This window comes from Achroia grisella, unplaced genomic scaffold (assembly GCF_030625045.1).
Source record: "Achroia grisella isolate CSIRO2021 unplaced genomic scaffold, CSIRO_AGI_Agris_v1 utg4116, whole genome shotgun sequence".
NCBI classification, from domain to species: domain Eukaryota; kingdom Metazoa; phylum Arthropoda; class Insecta; order Lepidoptera; family Pyralidae; genus Achroia; species Achroia grisella.
In genome coordinates, this window is record NW_026712845.1 from 1,859,739 (window position 1) to 1,880,332 (window position 20,594).

The following is a 20,594-nucleotide window of genomic DNA, read 5'->3' on the forward strand; positions in this document are numbered from 1 at the left end:
GAATGATAAAAACATTATGTAGCATGTATTTTGATATGTACTTTTGATATACATTTTAACCCAAAACTGCCTCTTACCATTATCAATAAAAAATCATAATCCTTGTTACAATAATTAATTCTAAATTTCAATTTTCATTGAGTTATAAATATAGACAATAAATTAATAAACAAGTTTTAAACATGAATAATTTAATTCTATAATATATAATAATAATTAGCTTCATATAGAATTTGATAGTTACAGATTTGACAACTCAACGGATAGTTGATAGGAAATAAACAATTAGACAAGTTTATACTAACATTTAATATTTAAAATATTCTAATTGATATATTTTTCTAATATAATAAATGTAAGTTAGATATTATTTCTCCCCTTTTAATAATTTCATTATATACAAATAAAAAAGAAGCAAGCCAAATTTATTAAAAGAAATTGATGCGTATTGTAAGGATTACACATCTAACTACCGAATTGACTTGTTTATTTACATAAACAAAAACTGATTTCTACTTACATGTAAATTTGTATCTTGAAACTTTTAAGGCGCAAGCGACTAGTTAGAATTTACAAAATAAAACATGATTTAATTTTCCGCCCGAAAATTAAGTATGTAGGTATTCACTTTAAAAAGAAATTATATACACTGGTTGATTAAATTCGGAAGTTGCGAATGTAACCCAAATAAACAAATTATTACGAATATTTAAAGACTGTAACTTTTAGACGAATTTTTTTGTTTAAGTTTCGATCTTTTTGGAACTCAATTTAATATACACGAATAAGCAAAGTTTATTTGAGAATATTCGATGATTATTTATTTTCAGAATATTTCGAATAGAGAATAAATGTTATGTATTTGACATTAACAGTTATTGTCAGATACATGACAAAACGATCATATGTAATTGTTGTTTTAAAATTTGGCTAGACGAAGAGCATGATCCATACTGCCTAGTTTCAGCAATCTTGAGTATAAATCAAGTAATTGAATACTTCCATTCAATTTGAAACGGTTTATTTTACTTAAAACAATACAGCTTCTGTCTGAAACGGTGCAAGCAATCTTTTTGTAAGTATCCGTGGTTACATATAAGTGGATGTGTTTAGTACTCTGTGGTGAATACAATAGGGGTGGACATTCTACACATACAATCGGTTATTCTAAAAAATATATTTAGATATTATAATTTTCAATTAAAAAATTATCAACAATAAAACGAAGCCATCTCGTTTGTTTAAGTCACTACTTGAATTTGCTCTTTTTACACAACAAGCGTGTTTTTAGACTCTAGCTTTGTTTTTCTCTCAACAGGTCTGTTAAAAAATACAGTTCTGAAAAAAATCGCACATGTACTGTTGCTGCCACGGCTATTAAACGAGATGGCATTGTTGATTTTTAACATCATGATGAATGCAATACTCGATATACCTAGGTACACATCGCTAGATGTACTTAAATACAGCATAGCAGATGGATCTCTTGGATTAAGGTTTTATTATAATACCAGTGTCAAAAGCGAGTTAGAGATATAAATCAACAGCCAGTAAATATTATATTTTATTTTTTATAACAAACAAAATGACACTTTGTCCCAACGTAATCTATGCCCCCTTATAAACGTGACACACTATGGTATGAACAATGAAAAAAATAACTAATTGAATTCAAAACTATACAGTTTGCGGGGACTAAAAACCATTAAAAGAAAACGATTAACAATTAATACAAAAAATATTAATGTTTAATCGATTATTTCATAATTATACTATACTATAATCGATTATACTCTAATCGCATATTTTAACATCCCTTAGACGTCATTATAATCTCATGATCTGTGATCGGCTCGATGTATAAAAAATTAAATAAATTAAATTATGAAAACCTTTAAATTACGAGTTTTGTAAAATTTATAAAATTAATTATTTTACTAGTGAGTTACTTGAAAATTAGAATACAAGTAATTATTTTTACTGCAAAATGTGGAATAACGCTGTCGAATATTTGAAAGATCCTTTACTCGTAGTTAAAGTTCAAAACTTTTTTGGTGTTATATATAGAAGTGTTCGTAAGAACGAAACCTCCGAGATTGTACATTCCGAAAGATTGGAACGTGAGAGCGAGGAGTTTGATATCAAGCAGCATAAGAGAATACCGAGTAATATATCAAGTAGTTCGGGGTCCTCCTACGAAACCGATGCCTCATCGGACAGTACCAAGGACGAAGTCGAGTGTTTGATAAACAATAAATTCTGGTATTATGTGTTTGTGTTGGGCACCGCACTAGGTGACGAGATCTTCTATGCGACCTTCATACCATTTTGGTTCTGGAATATTGATGGCGCTGTTGGTAGAAGAGTCGTCTTAGTCTGGACTGTTGTTATGTACATAGGTATGTCTAATTTAATTTGACATTCTAAGTAAACAAGTAAATTGTATTAGCAAATATTTTTAGCATATTAACATGTCTGTCTGGAAGCAAATATTCAAAGTTTGATATTGTATTTAAACACTTCCTTGTATACAGTGGGTTGCCAAATTAATAGGGACAGTCACGAAATATTCGTTTTTTGTAAAACATTGGTCTATAATTAATTAAAAACGTCACTTTAGGCTATAATTATATTTAATAATATCAGACACATATCTTATAATGAATTTAGACTATAATAATTTAATATTTGAACAACTAGAAAATATAAACAAGTATAATAAAAATGATGATGGGAAATTATTAGTATTTTGTCACATTTCCTTTTTCTTCTATCAGTGCTTGAATCCACCTCGGCATACTTTCAATACACTGTTTAGCACTTTCTTTTATTTTGGGATTGTGAAACCATACATTTATTAATTTTTCAATTAGTTTTACTTTGGTAGTTATGATTTCCTTAGCAATTTCCGCCTTGGTAATTTCCCACAAGTTTTCTATGGGATTCATACCAGGAGAATTGCCAGGCCAAGGTAAAACTGGAATGTTGTGGTCTTCCAAAAATTTGGTTACACTCCTCACTTTATGACATGGAGCTGAATCGTGCATAAACACGAATTCCTCCCCATTCGGGAACCATTCCTGAAGTTGCGGCAACAGACGAGTTTCTAATACTTGCTTGTATTGGTCCTGTCTCATGGTTCCCTGGACGATATAGAGGCGCCCAACACCTTTTGCGCTGATGACAGACCATACCATTATTTTTACAGGGTGTTTAATTCATTCCACTATGCAATCAGGATGAAATTTCTCGCCTGGGCGCCGCCTCACGAAGTTACTTTTGTTGGCCAAAATTTCAAAGGTTGACTCGTCTGAGAAACATACCTAAAAAAATATAGAAACTATTTATAATTTTTGTAAATATGATTTTATATAACAAAAATAAAATTAACCATATAACTGACCTTATTCCAGTCTTCAACAGTTTTCAGGCGGTGCTCACGAGCCCAAGCAAGCCTTTTCTTTTTCATCGCCTCTGTTAATCGGGGTTTCTTAACTGGACGATGACCTGTCAGGCCTTCCTCTGCCAACCTTCGCTGTACAGTTCTTTTTGAAACACGTATTCCAGATTCCTGTACTATCTGAGTTAAAAATCCAGCACTTTTCTTTCTGTTTTGCAAGCAGATATCTCGAATTTTCCTATCGGAACGTGTTGTTGTGATACGTTTTCTGTCACATTTGCCTTTTCTTTTGGGCGAAAGTGGCTGATTTTGATCTAAATTTATTTTTATTTTATTGACGGCAGATTTCGATATCCCGGCCAGTTGTGCTATCATCCTCTGAGAGTGATTTGTGTGTAGGAGAAGGGTTTTAACCTCGGATTTTTTTCTCGGAGTCAAATCTACCCCTCGACCCATAGCCAAAGCTGAAAATATAAAAATAAATTAAAATTGTTCTAAAATCCGCTTCAAAATACTTTAATTTTAATTATAGTAAAATATTACTTACTTGCAGGTATTGATTATTTCACAAAACCACTAAAGAACTGTTTAAAAGAATAATTTACGTGTTTCACTTTTACACGTGTGAACGACTGTGTGTCTCTCCCATCATTAAAATATATTTCCAAAATAAACAAATCTCTCAGCACTTGAAATTCACTTTGAATTTGAGTTATAGAGACAAGGTGAACATAAAAACATATCAGCAAAAAACTTTTACCACTTAAAAACGTAGTCAAGACCACTTGAAGAACAAAAATTATAAAAAATGTGACTGTCCCTATTAATTTGGCAACCCACTGTACATGATATCTGGATTCCTAATATCATGTTATTATTTTTTCTTGCTGATTAAGTTTTGCATTTATTAATAAGTCCTCATTAATGTGATCAAAAGTTTTGAGAAATGCTTTAAATACCTTATATATAATCAGCTCGACCTCCACAGTACTCCATACAACATGATTCCCCCTGGAAAGCATTACCGGCTAATACCTGGTGTTATCACCATGATGGATTAACTGTCCTGATTTTATCTTGCACTGATGTCCTTCCAGCATAAAAACCATGTCACACTATATCATAATGTAATGAAGAAGTACATACTGATCTCTTTTTAACTTAAAATTGTTAGAAACACAAAAGAATAGAGATTCTATTATGATAAGTAATGACTATTTTGATTGGTCTATAAAAATATTTAAATGATTTTCAGGACAAGGTTTCAAAGACATAATACGCTGGCCACGACCAGGTTATCCAGTTAAGAAGTTACAAACAAAATGGGCGATTGAATATGGTATGCCATCAACTCATGCCATGGTTGGTGTCTCAATACCATTTTCTGTTTTACTCTATACCATGGACAGGTATGAATATCCAGCCCACTGGGGAACACTGCTTGCTGTCTCTTGGTGCACCCTCATATGTGTCAGTAGGATTTACCTAGGAATGCATAGTGTTTTGGTAAGTTTATTTCTTTTTATTACTGTCTATACTATTGGATGAACAAAAAAACAAATAATGTTTAATACATCAAGTATTTTTTCAGTTAATTATAAACTATACTTAGAAGTCCAATCTTTCCTCTTTCTAATATTAGTATTAATCATCTAGTATAGTTGTTATTAAATCATAACATGATGCATATTATGATTAAATAATTTAATTGATTGGCTTATGCAATAATATTTATATTATTAATAATATAAATTTCAATATTTATGTTATTAATAATATAAATATTATTGATGTGCATGATATTTATACTATTAATCATGTTAAGGAGCTTCGTAACCGTAACTGAAATTATCGGATAGCCGATATAAAAAAATATCCGTACCCTTAACCGAATCCGAAATAAAAGTTTCGGACAATATCGGATAGGGGCGGAGCCTAATTGAGACACGTTATGTAACCATTTTATTAGCTGTTTGTATTTTATTTCTGAAAAACCTTAAAATATTAATATCCGTAACCGAAAATATCCAAAACTAACGGATAATCCAAAATAATTTCATATCCGCATCCGTATCCGTATCCGGTATAATAATCATTCCTATATCCGTAACCTATCCCTATCCGAAATTTTATATCCATAACATCCTTGCTATTAATGATATACATATTGCAATTATTGCATAAGTGCAAAAATGTCCTGTTATAGTCTTGGTGTTGTCACAGCCTTCGATTTTATGTTCCTATTTGTAGATATTTTCCAATACAACATAGTTTAGTGTAAATCTACCGCAGATATGCGAGATTGTAATAATATGTCAAGACAATTCACACAGCGCCTTCTAGTCCCAAACTAAACAGAGTTTCTGTTATGAGTATTAGACAACTGATTGAAATACTTACGTTTTTTTATACGTACATAATATATAAAGAAAACACCCAGACAGATACAAACAATCATACTCAAGAATGCAAATGTTTGTACTGGGCGAGAAATCAAACCAGTGACAACTGGATATAAGGCGTTGTGCTAAACCATTAGACCACAGAGGCTGACTATCTTTCAGATTATTTAAATTTAGTACCAGTGTTTTTATCTATCCAGTGCATTTATTACTGCAGAATCAGTTGGTAAATTTAAATACAAAGATTTTGATGTCAGCCTGATTTGTATTCACAACCTTCAGGTCTATAAGTTATGTTACTTAGTATACCACTATGCCATAACATTAAATATGATGTTACAGGATATAGCAGCAGGTCTGCTACTGTCAAGTGCTCTGTTGGTAGTATTGATACCAGTTGTAGACTGGCTCGATGGGGTCATACTCACATCACACTATGCCCCCTTCCTGGTCATAGCTATTTCAATACTGGCAATTGTCTTCTATCCAAACGCTGACAAGTGGACTCCAACAAGGTAAGTCATTTTATTTTATTTAATACTAGCAGTTCGTCCCGCGACTTCGTCCGCGTGGAATTTAACTTCATTTTTCTAAAATAAAAGTAGTCTAAGTTACTCCTTATTACATCAGCTACCTGCTAAAAAAAGTCCCGTCAAAATTGGTCCAGCCATTTCAGAGATTAGACGGAACAAACAGACAGACAGACAGACAAAAATTGTAAAAAATGTTATTTTGGTGTATGTACCGTATTTATATTCATATGCATGTAATAAAAAACGGTTATTTCAATATTACAAACAGACACTGCAATTTTATTTATATGTATAGATTATGAAATAATGCATTTAAAAACAACCATAATAATAACCATCTTTATTTGTCATAAATATTGAACTGTTACAACTTCTGCTTAAAATCCAAAGGTATTCGAGACAAAACGCTGTATAACTCAAAGGGGACAGTAAGTCCACCCTCACTTCTATTCTGTAATAGTCTTTATCAGTAAATTATTACAATAAAAAAAAATAACAATAACGACAGCATTTAAGTTCGAAACCGTCCTCTACTGACAATCTTACTAATATTATAAACGCGGAAGTTTATGAGTGTAGATGTATGGATGGATGGATGTTTATTACTCTTTCACGGAAAAACTACTGAATAGATTTTAATGAAACTTTACAATAATATAAATCACCAGGATCACACATTTGCTATAAATATCACACGGCCGACAAGTCAGTCAAACATAAAAATTCAACAAAAAATTTAAATAAAAACTATAAAGCATTTGTCTTCGCTGACCTTGGTTCTTAAGAATAGCAAATAATGAATAAGCTTAGTTATACACACTATACACTACACATCCTATGTGGACGTAGCCCACTAATGCATAAACGTAATATCTCCTTTGGAAAATATACACTATTTACTGAGAAGATAAAAACCATCGCTCCTAAGAATATCTTTCAATTCTAGTCCCTGACTGGCGTAGGCAGCGAATTTTTAAAAGGGCGAGCATAATAGGTCTATGTAGATCGCAGTGCTACAGATCCAAGCACCTGACAATAGCCCAAACCACCAATAAAAAAAAAGGTACATTAAGTAGTATAAGTCTTAGATTGCCTTATCAATCTTCGCGTAGCGTCGTGACCACATGATCGAGGATTCAGATGATGTGATCGATTACGTCATTTGAATTCATCGGCGCCAATTAACGACCTTCCGCGAAGGATTAATGAATGATAACGTTTCTTACAAAGAACCCAAAATGTAGAGGCAAGTCAAGGCTCTTTTTAAGCAGTAGACAGTGATTCGTTGTCATGAAGTCTATGATGTACATATCTGGTATATAAAATTTCGTGTTTATACTCCTCCAAAACGACTTGACATAGATTTTGACTTTAAAATTAATAGCGATTTTAATTTATATGGCAAAACAACGTTTGCCGGGTCATCTAATATATATATATAAATATATGAGAATGAACATAATGAATGAATTTATTTTTTTGTAATGGGAATGGTAAACAACTTAACGGCCTACCTCATAGAACAACAGTAATGTCGCATAATTACATGAACTGCTAAGGACATCATGTTATCATGTGACATTCGTGATAACACTCGTGCGCGGTCTTTCTGGAGGACTAAGATGTCATGCCTCGTAACCTGTAATTTCACTGCTTATTTATTTGTTTTTAAGGGATTACATTCTTCTTAGAAATAAATATAAAGTTCCATGTTCAGCTACATTTAGAGTATGCAAATTTTAATTTAATTAACTCATGCCTCTTATCCTGTAAATTCACTGCCTATTTATATAATTATTCGTTTTGAATAGTTTACATTCTTCTTAGAAATAGTATATAGTTCCATGTTCAGCTACATTTAGAGTATGCAAATTTAAATTAATGTTAATGTAAATTAATAAATTTAACAAACTGACCTACACACCAAACATAGTTTACAAAGTTAGCTATTTGACGATCGATATAGGTGTGACTCCACGTAGACGTTATAGAAGAAATTGACTAATGACTAAATATCTATATGTGATCACTTTCTGTATTCTTTGTTTACCTGTAAACTAATCCAACTAGAATTGCGAGAAAGAGTAACAAACATCCAATCCTCTAGCTATCCATTCAACTTTATAAACTTTTAACTTTATAAACGCTATAGTATTTTTTATGAAATTTGTTACTCTTGCTGAGTTTGTTCCTACAAACTCAGCAAGAGTAACAAATTTCAACAATCTTACTCATATTATTCCTATAATATGAGTAAGATTGTTGAACCTATATTTTTTAATAATATTTACGGTGTTTGGCTGCAAAGAAATAATTCATTCATTCATTCCTACGAAATAGTAGCATCCGGTATATGCTGGTGCGGCACATGGAGAATGATAGGGTAAACTTTAGTAATGTTTAGAGCATCGTGACAAATTCATCAGTACTCTTATCTTTTATTTCTTTATCCATCCAAAGGTAGTCTGTAAGAAATTTCGTAGCGATAAGATCGCTTTTTGTATCAGTTAATGTGTATTTACTATTTTAATTCCTTTCTGAATTTGCTGTAATAAAGACGACATATATAAATGGATTCTAAAGGGGATTTACATTATTATCAAGGGGCTACTATTCTCCATTATTAACAATCATCTCCCTGTCTACTATTACATATCGCTCACTTAGTACAATACTGAATTAACTCATAGACTTCAAATTGTTGAAATTAGACTTAAAACCTAAATCTATAGAGTGGTGTTTCCAAAGTTTGTAGTTTTGAGTTATTCCAGTATTGTATAAATTTAAAATTGTTAAAAATAGACTTAAAATCTAAAGCTTTAGAGTGGTATTTCCAAAGTATGTAATTTTGAGTTAATCCACTGTTGTACTAGTGTGCCATATATCGTACGATGCTGACATTACCTACATACATTATCAATTGATATACATATACAACTTTATCATCATATTAAATATTTGTATTTGACTGTATACTGGTATTTGTGAATTTTTGATTATCTTATTATCTCTATATTGTTTATTATGTAATATATGAATTGTAATATATCATACTTAAAAAATGTATTGCAAGTGCGAGCATTCTACTCTTTGGGAGGCCACCTAAGGGTACAATTATTATTGGAGCTCTCTTTTTTAGTAAAATACATCCCTTGGGATCCCTGGTAATGTAGTCTTCTAGCTGTTATAGGGACAAACTGTGCATTGTATGGCAAAAATAAAAAACAATCTTTGCAAAATTTTGTGACGTCACATTAAGGTGGTGGGGTCTCACAAATGTGACTAGCTATGTTAAAGATCTGTAACACTTTTGTGACGAGTTCGTAAACTATTGACCCATTACAAAAAAAAAAATCAAATATTTTCACTATATGCATGGCAGATTGCCGTCATCAGTGCTGTGACCACACAGACAATATCAATATATTAGTTTTAAAATATTATTTCGTATGTATGTTAGTCTATAAGGTACATATTTATAATATGGGCCTACTTGCATGAAGTAAATAAATAATAATAATATATAAAACTTTAATCAGGCTGCTGGACTATTTATGAATGTAAAATTTAAAAATAAAAACATGTTAAGACCCAATATTCGCACAGCTATATTTTTTAACGAGTTTTATATTTTTAATCGACAGAGGCGACACTACAATGATAGTAAGCGTATGCGCGGGAATCCTGGTTGGCTCCTGGACCAACTACCAGCTCGGGAACATGACGGCCAGCACCGACCGCCCGCCATACAAGATCATCTGGCCGTCCATAGAGATGTTGGGATGCACTATACTCAGGACCATACTAGGCTTCTGCGGTGTTTTAGCCACTAGAGCAGCCGGCAAGTCGGTATCTTACGCATTCGTTTGTGCCCTACTAGGGAAAGACAAAAATGAACTCAGAAACTCAGAAAATAGTTTGGACAATAAGAATAAGATAATTGTGGAGCTCTGTTATAAATATTTTACATATGGCATGATCGGGTTCAACACGACATATGTTCTGCCAAATGTATTTGATTTGTTGCAAATTAATAGGCCAACATATTACACCGAGATATGATACTAATCAAATTGTGTTTAAATGTAAAACAGAGGGTCGACTTTTGAACGCGAACGAATCGAATATCGAGTTGTATCCATGATAATGGTCGATACAAACTTAAGTATATAGAAATGTAAATATAAATTATATCGCGGATTCGCATCCTCGCACGGTACAAAAGTTTGTATTCATGAGTATGATAGTTTGTATCGGTCTAGGTGTCTTCTATATATTTATATCAGTTGTCTAGTACCCATAACACTAGCTTTTTTGAAACTACACGGCGTTGTGTAATTTGTCCAGGGGTATTATTAATATATACCTAACATACATACATAATAATTATTGATAATTTCAAAGAATTGAAAAACCATTGATAACATTGTATCATGTAAATGTAAATTCGATTCGATTCGAGTCGTGATTCGATTCCGTTGAATCAGCCCCCTGTGTTACAAGTCGAATTCGTCCAAAAACTTGTAGATATGATATTAGTAGCGTGATAAAGTTTTATGATAAAAAACTGAATCGCGAGTCATATCTCGCATAAGATGTGCCTAAAATAGTTTATTTGCCCTTTGTACTACAGATTACCTGGTATTTTAGTGTTTGAAGAGAAATCGAATAAATTTATGTTCTAAGGAAAGTGGTAGTCCACTAGAATTGTAACTGTAAGGGGTTATCCATAAATGACGTCACAGTTTGAGGTAAAGGGGGTCGATGAATTTACCTGAATAGAAATAAAACAAATATGCCAAATGTTGTGTTTTTTTAATGAATGTTAATGAAATGGTACACCCGCCCGCGCTAACGGTTTATACTGGCGGTGCACCGGTGGAGGATGATAACATGAGCATGATGTCAGGTCAGTTAGCCCACCATGGCAAATTAACCAGTCATTTATCATGATGGTTCCGTGAGGTACCACGTGGAGGCCGACCTGACATGGTACATTGCTAGCTATATGGTCAATAGTCCCCATCACTAGCAATTCCCCGTACTGTTGTGTATTTGTTAAAGTAATAATTTGTAAATGTAAATTATGTGACATGAATGTGACAAACTGTGACAAGGGAATGGTTTCCAAACGTCATAACGAGATATATGGATGGCCTCTTATGTATTTGAATAAATATGTAATGATATTATGATATACATAATAAAAAATTTAAATTAAATTAGTTATAACAGATATAAACATGATAATGAATATATCATTATCATGTTTATATCTGTTTGGTATTGGAGTAGATCACAATTAGTTTATGTATAGGTACTTTATATTATGTAATTATATTCTTAAATCAAAACTTTTTTCTTTCATACAAGTTTGAGGCTCTATAAGAAGCTGTCTTTGGGAAGCTGAAACTCTGAAGATTACGTACAACTTTGAAAAGATATTACTATGTTTATTATACTTAGTAATAATAATAATCTTTAATGGAATTAAAAAATTATATTGTACAAAGTAGGGTAATGTAACGATAACAGTCACATTAGTAATAATACAATATCTTAATCGTATACATATATCTATTCTGCACCTTCCCAGTATTCTAGTTCTGAAAAACGTTATTCCAATTCAAAAATTTAAGATACTTGTGAAAAAACAAACGTGCATGTGGCTCCACTCTTCCATAGCTTATATAGTAAGTTTTGAAAAATATTTCTAATTTATTATATCATTACAATTCACAATACTAGAATAAAATATAAATAACCTAGAACAAATAGAAATAATTGAATTATTTAAATTTGCAATTTTTGAGTTAATGCATTTTAGTAATAAGCATGTGATGACTATAATCATTGCTTTATTCTGAGGCTCAAGAATAGCTTATTAGTTTTATTTATTATGAACATATTATCTATGTATATACTACTACTATATATATATAGATAATATGTTTCGCTGTCCCGCTCAACTTCGGCTTCATCACACTTACTTGACATTTATCATTATATATATATATCTACATATCGGCCAATTTACATAATATCTTATTAAATTATAACCTATGTGTTATTTTGGTATATAAGCTATATTAATTTCAACAAAATCCGTTCAGTAGTTTTTGCATGTATCAATGTAAGATTATATAACAGGTATAACAAAATTCAATATATATTATAATAATAATTAATTGGAATCCTATACGGTATGAAAAGATCACAAATTTTCCATAATAAATAAAAGTTTTGTCGCCAAAATCCGCGCGCAATCATGATATAACCGTTATTATTACATAACAAGCATTTTAGAATAAGTAAAGATCAATTGATATGTGTTAAATCAAAAATATACGGGAAGTCTTATTTTTTGTTTGTAAAGTGCAAAATGTACCTGAAATGGAGTCTTAAAACATTATAATAAGTTTTGTTTTTAAACGACTTCCTAAGATCCCAGTAGTAGTTGCATATTTTCCTCAAGTATATATTCTTGAAAATGTAATCATTGTGATTGTTGTATACATTAAAACGTATATTGTCATATATAATCTTTGTTCGTCTTCATTTCTTCTGTGGCAATCGGTCGTTATTTTTACGACCATTTATGCCAGCGTTATGTTTTAGACGCACGCACTGGAGACAAGAAAGTATATCGAAACACCAAGTAATTTCAGTCTGTCTGGTGTTAATCTTTGTTAGTATTCGTAATCTTGTAATTGTCAGTAGATAATTTATGTAATAAAACAATGAAGTAATTTATTATTATAATAGCTTTAACACAAATTATGAAAATTGTTATTCATCACAGTAATTTAGTAATAATGTTGACGTGTGCTAAATCGCTAAAGGTCTATCTTTAGACCATAGACGAATCACGGTTTAGACAACATAAGTTTCGTTTTGTAATAAGGAATACTTTGGTCTATTGTTTATTATTAGTGCTAAACCAAGTTTATCTTTTTGTGATAAGACAGGGTTAATCACACAGGCTTAATTTCGATGGTCGCGGATTCTATTCTCGCATGTTTTATACATTCATATTATTAGGATTGTTTGTATCGGCCAGTCGTTTTCCATGTTTATTATGTATGTGTAATAAATTATATTTAAGTATTTCTATTATTTGTTTAGTACTCGTAGTACTCTGGTTACTTTAGGACTAGATGGCGCTGTGAGTAATGCCCTGAGTTATTTATTTTGATTTCCTTCACATCTACATATATTATGATTTATATAATTTGTCATGTGATTCATATGTTTTTTGTTCAATCATGTAGCATGATTTTTGATAAGAATCGCCCAGTGGTATTAATAGTTCGAAATTGATTTCATCCATACCGTATTTTATTTAAAAAATATGGCTATAATGACTCATTGCCTAAATGTGATTTTATCAGTGATATCTGTTTTAAACAGCTTGTTACCCGCGACTGACTACGTCGAGTGAAATTTATTTTTTTTTATTAAAAAGAATATGAAATAATAATTGCTTAAACTTATTCTTTACTCCATATTACACCTGCGGGTGAAAGTACTTACACCAAAAAATATATTTGATGTAAATACCTACCTACCTTTCATGCGCATTTAGAGAAAAGCTGTTAATTTAGTATTTCAAACAGACACTTGAAGACACGTCAAGTTTATTTATTTCTCACCTCCCTAGGGGGGTGCGGATGGCCTGACAGAGACGTTTATATGGACTCTTTCCCGCGTAAAAGATCATAAAGACAGCTAATATGTTATCAGCCACGTAACTGGATTACAATAGTAGATCATATTAAGTGTAATATTGCTGCTGATAACGAAAGTTGTTTTTCGAGATAAGCTATTGATATTACAGCACAGGTGGGCACATCTGCGTCATAATTGATAAGTATAAAAAGTTATACATAATGTAAACGGGATATTTATAATGACAAATATTAGTTACCAGCTCTCGATATTTCTATGCTGTTACAAACGTCCTGGGTCTTAATTATAATATAAAAAAAATATATTATTAACAATTCTCAAATGTAACCAGTTGAAATATAGTTATGTAATTATGTACAGAATACTTATCAGATGCAATTGCGAACCGTATAACTTAGAATCTGCATCTCTGAAATTGTTCCTAGAATGTAGCAAATCAATCACCCATTTTGTAATAAGAAAAGAGAGTTTTCCGAATATTGCACTTAAAGTTTAAAGCTCGTGAGTTAATTTTCAACTATTTTAACGTACAGCAGATATATGTTTATTCAGGTATGTACGGTCTAAGTTTTGTTAATAACATCGTTATATAATTAGGCCCCTGATCACAGATTCTACATCGAGCTTGAAATGCCAGCACTTATCAAAATAAAAAATAATTTAGGCATGTAGGAATTTTTCGCCGTTTATGTAGATCAAATTTTTTGTATTACATTTTTTTTCCTATCGCCCATAAATAATATTATCACGACAAATAACCCATTTGTATAATGATAAACTTTTTCACGCTTATTCGAGTCCTTTACTTATTAAACTTTATGGTCACCAAGAAGACCAGTGCCATCTAGCGGACGATATCAACATTGTGACATGTGAATGTGCCTTTTTTATTATTAGGTGCTAATACCAAATTAGAATGTATGAACTATGTAAAAAATGTAATATACTAGTCTGGAAGTATGTTGACAGTATTGATAACAAAAACTTTAAAGTACCAGTTCTAAAATTGTATTTTATTACATAAATCAAACTAATTTTTTGTGAAAAATAGGTATTTGTTTTTGGAATAATTAAAGATTCAAGGTATTCGTCGATTTCCTATTGGAAGTATTTTTATTTTAATTACATGTTCGATAGTTAATATGGTACTATTGCACAAGTAAGGATTGAAGTAAAATGAAAGCATATTCTAATAATTGTAAATGCCCATCACATTGGGCATATTTATAAGAATTTCATGCATAAATAAAAATAGAAGACAAAGGAAATACCTCTGGTATCCATATATGATTACAATCAAATGACTAACTACACTTAATATATATTGAAATATATATATTCTTTAGCTATACCTATATAATGAAATGTAATATATAATACTTTCTATACCTACATTTATTTTATGTTGAATCTTGGTTCTTGATAATGAATGCTATTTTCAACTATGTAAGTATATAAGATTTATTAAGAAAACAATTTATATTTAAAGTAAAAAAAAAAAATCAAAATAATATTAATTATAAGTAGTGTTAACATTGTTACAATTTTTCTATTAAATAATTATTTAAGAAATACAAACCATTCCTGCACAATTACGTTATTAAAGTATAGTGTTGTACATTTGAAACATTTTTTTACCTATGTTATTAAACTTTTGAAAAATCATACTATAATTTTATTTACACGGCTGTCCCATAGAAATACATATATACTAGAAAATTGGTTTGGTCATGTTAGAAAATATCATATACAGTGAAACAATCAGTATTTTGATTCCGCTCAGTTTCCTGTGTAAACTACTGGTTGACATGCGTCTTTCAATACAAACTACCCATGTTGACATGACGTGAATTTTTACGCCATTACTATCTTAGCTTCTGAAAACTAAACACTAACTAAAACTGACACTATGGGGACTTCGACTCAACTGGGAGTATGTTCCGGAGACAAAAAAAATATGAAAGTGGGTGAAGTGTCTTTTAGCAACGAAAGACTTCCCTTTAGAAGAATTCTTATTTGAGTGTGGTCGTTTGGAAGGACAAAAACATCGTAGCCAACTACCGAAGTTCCCAAAATAATCACCCAGAAGTCTGCATAAACGAAAAGTGTGGTATACAAACCCTATGTTGTATTATAACCTCTCTATGGCCGGTGGATATCGATCTTAAAGATCAGATGCTCCATGAATTCCCCGTAGAGAGAGTACGCAATATATGTTGGAACAAACAGCTTCTCCACTGGCTTCTAAGTCAAAATACATAATAAAAAGTCTAATTCTTTCCAGCCAATATTATCATCAGGTCAAAGCTCTGACTACCATCAGTGTCGTGTTGTAATAAGAAGTTTTTTATTAGAGTCAGATCCAGAGAGACTCTTATGAATTTGGTAAAAAAAACATAATAATCGGATACGAAATCTAACAAAGCTCGCAGTGCTTCTCAATAAAAATGAGCTCTGTACAGAAACGTATACGGAACGAAAAAGCATAAAACCTGTTAGAATGTCGTATAAAGTAACATATTGTATGCGTATTAGATCTAGGAAAATACGTTATCAAATAGTAACTAAATTGAAAAAATCTTTACTTTTATCTCTTATGTTATTACATTGATAATAAATTATTTGAATAAGGCTTAGACGTGTGTAATTATTTCATAATTTTTAAATAAGACGATTAAGTAAAAAATATCCGATATGACTTATTACCCAATCTTGTTTCAGGATGAATTAATAAAAGAACTGACTATATATTATTCCGATCTCAATATTTAGGAGTCATTGTACTTAAAAAGTATTTCTTTCATTATGTATGTTAGACATATTGATACGTAAGTATAGAGAAGGAAAACCTTTAAAAATTTGACAGGCAATTACTACGTTCTGATACTATAGCTATAGTGAAGTCTCAGCGGTAGGTCGTGGGAAGATTGCGGTCATCTGATTCGATTCGCTGGCATGGAGTAGGTACATCATAAGCGTAGCGGTCGTTCCCATGACCTATCACTTGTAGCGGTGCGGGCTGCTACTTGGCCTCTATGTTGATAGATTTTGTTCAATTATAACATGTATTCAGAAGAGCAACATGCAAGTTTCTAGCTCATTCTTCTTGTGATGAGTCTGCGTTCCGAATGAGTGGTAGAATAAAAAATATGACTATTCAAAAGTACTTGTATTGAGTTTATTTGAATAAAGAATATTTCTATTTCACACCTTAAACCTGCTACCAATACTGAATTTGCGAGCTACACAGAAATAAGTCCTATTGATGAATTATTTTATAATTAGTTTTACTGTAATTTATTTTATATTAAGTTTCTATCCGTGAAAACCTATAAGTGGCCGTTCTCATTTAATTATGTTTGTAAATAGCCTTGGTTTTCCGAAAATAAATAAACAAATTAGACCATAATTGAATACTATTGTAGAATATTTATGAAATTAATAAATGATGAGTTTTTGAAGGTTTCGTCTAGAGTAAGTAATGCATATAAAGATATTGTCTCATAGAAGTATATTTCTATTGCTCATCAAATCTTGTATAATTTTTGCTGTTCGGTAGACTGTATAGGTATACACAAAATTTTACTTGTGGTATAGCTATTTTTTGAAGAGCACCTAGTGTCTTGGTTATATCTAAAACTAGAATGTGGCGGTAGAGTCAGGAAACAGTCTACTCAAAATCAAAGCCATGCAGTTATTGTTATGAAATAAAAAGATTCAATAGAATTTGTGCTTTTTTGTCCGTTTAAAAACTTATGGGAGTAAATTTGAAATGTTCTTAATTTTTTCATTACTAGATGTCGCTATTGTATAAAAGGTAAATAAAAAAACAGGTTGTTCAATTATAATTAATATATTAAAGCTAACATAACAAATACATAGAAGAAAAACAATATTTATTCTTATACTACATACTATAACAATTACATACATAACTATAAAAGTATATAACTATATTACAATACATAAGTTTAGAGAAAAAAATTTGAACGATTGCACCAAATATTCAATACTACCTCCTAAGTCTGGCAAGTGACAATTTAATCTAATAACATTAAAATGAAGTCAAGTTTTTCAGAATTCTGTGAATGTGAGAATATTTTCTATTTACATGCATACTCAGGGGATGTTATGATATTCCGGCGCATGCTTCTTGACAATCATAAATACAAAACAGGTTGTTTACTGTTATATTTCTGTACGGTACAGTATAGTTATTTTATACAAACAATATTAGCGCGATACGGCACCCATTATTTCTTCTGACAATGTGCTGCCGGGTTTACTCGGCATAGAAAAGGTACCATAAAAAACATGTTAATAAATAGGTATATAAGAGGTAGACATGCGGACTGAATCATCCGTTATAATAAATAATAAAAAAGGTATTCACAAGGAAGTCAAATAATTTTCAAAAGCAAACATATTTGTTATTACTCAATGATTTGAAGTTGAAGTAGAACCTTAACACATAAATATTTTCATTGAACTTTAATTTCGTTTACTTTTTAATATTCAAATAGAATAATGCATATTTAAATAATAACTTCATTATTAAAATAGTTAAACGGGTTTTAAAAGGAACAAATTTATGATAAATAAAGTTACCTCTCGACGTTTAAAACCCGTTTAACAATATTAATAAAGTGTATTAAACGGCATAGTTTAAAAATAAGTAATAACTTTATGTTTGAATATTTTCCTTCAACTTACTTTTACTCAAATAATACAGACGTTATTAGATGTAAGGTGTTCACTCTCTAAATGACTTTCAATGTATTCGTTGGCAGCGTGAGTACTTGTGACTTAATCGCTACTTTCATATGAAAGTTGGGACAAGTCACGTTATAACGACTATAAAGTTTTCACAATTTAATTTCGAATAAATTAAATACGTACCAATACATCGGAACGATATATAGTACATAGATTACATTTGTCAATTTATATATTTGTCAATTATTGTACTGTCTTCATAAGTAAGAGTACAGTTTTGTCAGAATTAACCTCTTTTGTTGTGCATATATAACACACATTTTTGTTACTGACATTACAATATATTGTTTCATGTTGTATAAAAATGTCTAACATGTTTCAAATGACATAAATATTGAATATAAATTTAGTTATATCTCCGCTACACATTTATAATTTCAATTTCAATTTAATTTCAAATGAGGTGTGCATACATTATGGACTTAAGACATTAGTACGCAGACACTGTCTAAGAAATATATCATGCTATATTTTATATCGATTAAAGAAAAAGACGTAGCACATTATCAAATATATAAAGCTATATCAAACAAGCACCAAAGCTATATCAACTTATAATAATTTCTATTAATTTTTAAAATAGCCTTTGTAGCTTAGAAATTATATAAAACTTTAATATCACCCAATTATTTGATAATGTAATAACCCTTTTTCAACTGAACTTAATTGAAAATATTGAAATTATAAAGTCGATGACAGATGGTATATTTATACAGACTATGAGTCACACTAAACTTTAACGTACTAGTATTAAGATTCAAAATGGCCTCTGTCAATAAGACGTACCGAAAACTAAGTACCTATATAGTCATAACAGGATATAGTGATAAATATATATACATAAAATTATTTTGAATGAACGACTGTAATCCGAATACGTCTATCTTTATAGCCGCACAAAACCCCATCAATAAAAACGAGCGACTTTCCTTATGAAAACAGTATTCTATTTGTTAAATATTGACATAATAAAGTTTGCGTCACCATTCATATCACCATGATATTTGCGCAATAGAGAGTATCCTATAAGACATTTACAAATTCTACGTACCATAGACAATTTTACGTGACAAAAACTCTATTATATTAAACACGTTTGAAATATACGTAGATTGAAAATGCGTTATTATGGAGTATCTTTATCGCTCAATAAATATTGTAGTGAACGGAAATTTTGAGTCTTAAATGCGTAATTAGTACATCTTTTACAATAAATATTAATAAAAACATCAAACTTTACAAACTCATTTTAATTATTGACCTTTTTGTCCACTTTAATAGTTAAAATAAGTTTGTAGTTTTTATAAGTGTACAACTGTGTAACGTCATTAAATAGGCATGGCAATATTGATACGTCAGACGAGAGGTGCGGTGTAACGCGGGCGGGCGCACTGAATGTTGCCAGATTTCGCAGCTCAAAAAGGAACAAAGTTCGGATTTCAAGTAAAAAAGTGGCAACATTCCTTTGAGTTTTTGTACATATAGATTATAAGCGTGGCACACATAATATAGGAAATAAAATATACCACGGTAAATGGAAGACTGCATACGTCTGCCATTATTATTATTTTCATGAAATTACTTCGTTTTCCTGTCAACATTCTAATATTAATATATACGCGTTGACGTCATTGCCGTGTTACCCGAACTGGTCAGTGACATTCGAGTTTTTTATCAATAAATATATATATACTCGTAACTGACCTTCGTTATCGGAGTACAACAGTTTATCATATTAATGTAACATTTATACATATATAATGAGTTGTTCAGCTGCATAATTTATATTTTATA

The 20,594-nt window shown here is 30.8% G+C and overlaps 1 protein-coding gene across 1 annotated transcript; it reads left to right on the forward strand.

Annotated features, from left to right (window-relative positions):
• The first annotated feature begins 1,854 nt into the window (after positions 1–1,854).
• Positions 1,855–10,588, forward strand: LOC131844686 (sphingosine-1-phosphate phosphatase 1-like). The gene is made up of 4 exons (XM_059193627.1): positions 1,855–2,399; positions 4,656–4,906; positions 6,145–6,317; positions 9,980–10,588. Exons 1-4 carry the CDS (start codon positions 1,988–1,990, stop codon positions 10,395–10,397), a joined length of 1,254 nt encoding a protein of 417 aa, XP_059049610.1. The 5' UTR covers positions 1,855–1,987; the 3' UTR covers positions 10,398–10,588.
• The last annotated feature ends 10,006 nt before the right edge of the window (positions 10,589–20,594 follow it).